Raw genomic sequence first — 3,455 nt, forward strand, 5'->3', positions numbered from 1 at the left:
TAGTCTAAACTAGGTAGTTTATCTCCGTATGTTGCGCTGGCAGGACACAGTGCGATCACGAGTGCACGTTCACTCGGAGTAAAGCGCAGCGTAAGGCAAAGGGTGAAGCATAGCAGACGACATGAATGGTCGATCCGGATTTAGGGGAAAAAAAATCATAGCAGAGATAAAGCTTTCTCTTTGAGCTTTGAAGGCTGTCGCTTATTTGACATCGATTTTGTGTAAATTGCTGAGGAACCATGTCATGTCACTATACTTGTCCATGAAGAAGGCCAGACCAAACCACTTATCGAGACAAATCGAGAAAAAGAAGCCGGTCTTTGTCGCGGGACAGTAGCGACAATAGTGCTACGTGTACGTGCGCCACGATACGGTGCGTGCTCCATTGCAAGATTGTTGATATCAAGAATTGCCGTCACTTTTTGTAGTTACTATGTGGCTCTTCCTTCTGTTTTTCTCATTGGCTAAATATATTGCTATATTGCACGAAATAAGGACCGGTACATCGCCACTTTATCGTCTAAAATGTCCCTGGAGCTTTTCAAAACCGCGGAGGTAAGTTCCTCCCTCTCCTCTTCTGATGTATACATGTCTTATTTACGTTGATGTTTCCAGAAATCAATTGGCGATTTTTTCGCGCGTGACGATGCATTGTCACGACTAGACCGTTTGCATTGCCACACGTTGGAAGCAGTTGAGCATGTGCTTAAGATTCCGAAACCACAAGAAGTTACGCACAACGTACTTGAGATGGCAGTGCAAAAAGTAGTGGAAAAGCTATCGTGGAAGCTCATGACGGAGTCCCATGCCACGCCCAGCAGCGTGGGCATTCCTGCGCTCCTGGATTTATGTATAATTGGCGTGACCAGCGGTTTCTTAGTGAATAGCACGCCATATAAGATACTGGAGGATCTCATGGAGGGACAAACTATAAGCACGTGCGAAAAAGTGTGGGTACTTCTTGAAATTCGCAAGGACAAGCTCACGACGGTGTGTCTCGTCGAGATTTTGATCTGAGAAATTATGAAAAATGTATTCATGTGTGTTTTTCGCAAAATATAGCCGGCTTTTATCGCTGAAAAAGGCCGCACCACCAAAGCATCATTGTGCCTATTGCGGATGTGCAACGCATTACTGCGCCGCCTTTCCAAGACGCACAATAGTGTCTTTTGCGGCAGGATCTTAATGTTCTTGTCGTTCACATTTGCGCTGTCGGAGCGATCAGCAGTGAATCTAACTGGCAAAGCAAATGTGACCAATGTGACAGTATTTGAAGACGAAGATGCCTTTGACCAGGCTGAGGCGACAGATGTTATCAAGGCTTCCGCTCTTAGACTTGAGGTTTGTGCAAAACAAGTAGATGCTGAATCATGGATTGTTGTCAAGATGCAGTATGCCCCGCTTATTTGTAGATAGACAGTGGTGCCACCGTTGATGCCAGTCCAATTGACTACAATCTCTATCGCACTTTTTGGGATTTACAAAGTTTTTTTCGCGAACATCAATTAGCCACGCAGTCGGTAGAGAATTGGGAAAAGCTTGTACGTGTCATTACTATTTGTATTTCTTTCCTGAGCGCTCAGTAAATTGGTATCTGTGTTTTGCAGTTTACTGAGCTGAATATGGTGCTCGCAGCCTTCGAAGGTAACGCATTCTCGCCAGATGATCTGAAGCGCTCAGAAGACGCTAATAACGGCGTCAACATAAAGGCCGATGTGACGTTGCATGCATTTGATGGCGATGCTGGTAAAAGTCCAATAGAACCGATTTCTCAAGAGCATTTTTTTCAGCCGAAGTATCTGACAAACAGCCGTCTTTTCCGTCTTCAGTTGCGAGATCCAATTCTCCGCGAATGCATGTTGACTCAGTTTCTCATTCTTTTTAGTGATATGGCAAGGATTAAGCCCCCTGCCGACAGTACGACGCCAAAGGCAAAGTTTGCCGACTTGACTGACCGCGTTGTCGCGTTGCTCAAGCAAACACCTTCTGACGGGGAAGGATATAGTGAGATGGTATCTTACGTCTTAGAACGCGAGCGCAATTGGGTAAAGTGGAAGCTCGAGAAATGTCCAGGTTACGAACGATACCCAGCTGCAATGGAAAACGATACTTCTGCTGCTCTAACACCAGATGTAAAGCGTCCTCGTCGTCAGCTTACATCCCTGCTTCTAGAGCAGATTTTGTCAGAAAGCTCGAAACCGTCAAAGATATTGGAAAAGATAAAGGGCAAAGAAAGAGGTACGTTGTGGAAAATCTACATGCATGCTACGATCTTGTGGAAAATTGCCAGTAATACTTATAAAGTTTGAAATCTGCAATAAAGCCACAGAAGTCTCTCTGAAGGTGTATACGGACCGCTTTAAAGAAGCATGGGATCCTGAGAACGGAATCGAAGAAGAGTATTGGCCGGATAAAAATGAGATGTTCTGCTGGCGAACGATGCGCGCTGCGATGAAGACCAATGTTAAGCACTTGGACTTGGCAGTCAAGGGTACGGATGCTCTTGTCAAGGGAATTCTTGGCTTAAATCCCAGCGATATGAGCAAAGAACCCACAAATACTCTTACCTCCTCGCCGAAGCTTGGCACTGAACGTGAAAGAATCGAGAAAAATGATGATCAAATTGATCGTGTCGTCCTTGCCAGTAAGTCGAGGGGTACTAAACGAGACCGCAGCGGATCACCTAACAACGTTTCAGGCAAATCGGAACGTATAGGACGTGTTTGAGGCCGCAGTGACGACATTAAGGTATAATTATGCTTATGATGCGAATCTGGTGAGCACGTGTGTCTTAGTATCATCTTATATTTATTTTTCGTAGGACAATGGAGCAGATTAAAGTTATAATATGGGTACTCTTCGTATTATTGACTAGCAAATTGACTAAGATTTTCTGGCTATAATATTATTGTTTGACAAGGCAACAAATACACCCAAGGCTTTTCAAAAAGTATTTTTTTACCGCCAAGATGTCGACAATTTAATTCATATTTGTCTTTTTCGTTCGATGATCCTCGAAGCTTAACACAACGTGCATTACCATAGCGGTAAAAATTCCAATCGACACGATCTGCTGCACCGAAATTCACAAACGTCAGTTTTAATCGCTACTTTCTGCTTTGCGTTCACCCCGATATAAGTCTCACGAGTAATTGACTTTAAGACAGAATCAATACTATCGCAGGCACTGGTCAAAACATTCGGTCTATATATAGACCTTCCAGCATAGCATGCTTGATACTTTCGTATATAAGTAGCTCGAGTTGTCCCACCTCAAGGAGTAATCTTATATTCAGCTAAGAGCTCCCCCTCAGGCATGAAAAAATGCAGAAGTCAATATCAAGCGCAAGTCAGCCGTTGCATTTTCCGAACACCTCTAAAAGAACACCTCATTCCATCAATTTTAAGTTGTGCATCTTTTGTACAAAACGTATTTATGTAGAGAAATTACTCAT

At 43.7% G+C, this 3,455-nt stretch overlaps 1 protein-coding gene across 1 annotated transcript; it reads left to right on the forward strand.

Moving 5' to 3' along the window:
• Nucleotides 1-525: 525 nt before the first annotated feature.
• Nucleotides 526-2,839, forward strand: PHALS_03101 (Nuclear matrix protein; the record flags this gene model as incomplete). The annotated part of the gene is made up of 8 exons (XM_024721779.1): nt 526-555; nt 616-990; nt 1,063-1,341; nt 1,413-1,541; nt 1,608-2,238; nt 2,324-2,644; nt 2,729-2,748; nt 2,822-2,839. 8 exons carry the CDS (start codon nt 526-528, stop codon nt 2,837-2,839), a joined length of 1,803 nt encoding a protein of 600 aa, XP_024572922.1.
• Between the last annotated feature and the right edge of the window lie 616 nt (nt 2,840-3,455).

This window comes from Plasmopara halstedii (genome assembly GCF_900000015.1).
Source record: "Plasmopara halstedii genome assembly, contig: Scaffold_208, whole genome shotgun sequence".
Classification (NCBI taxonomy): Eukaryota; Oomycota; class Peronosporomycetes; order Peronosporales; family Peronosporaceae; genus Plasmopara; species Plasmopara halstedii.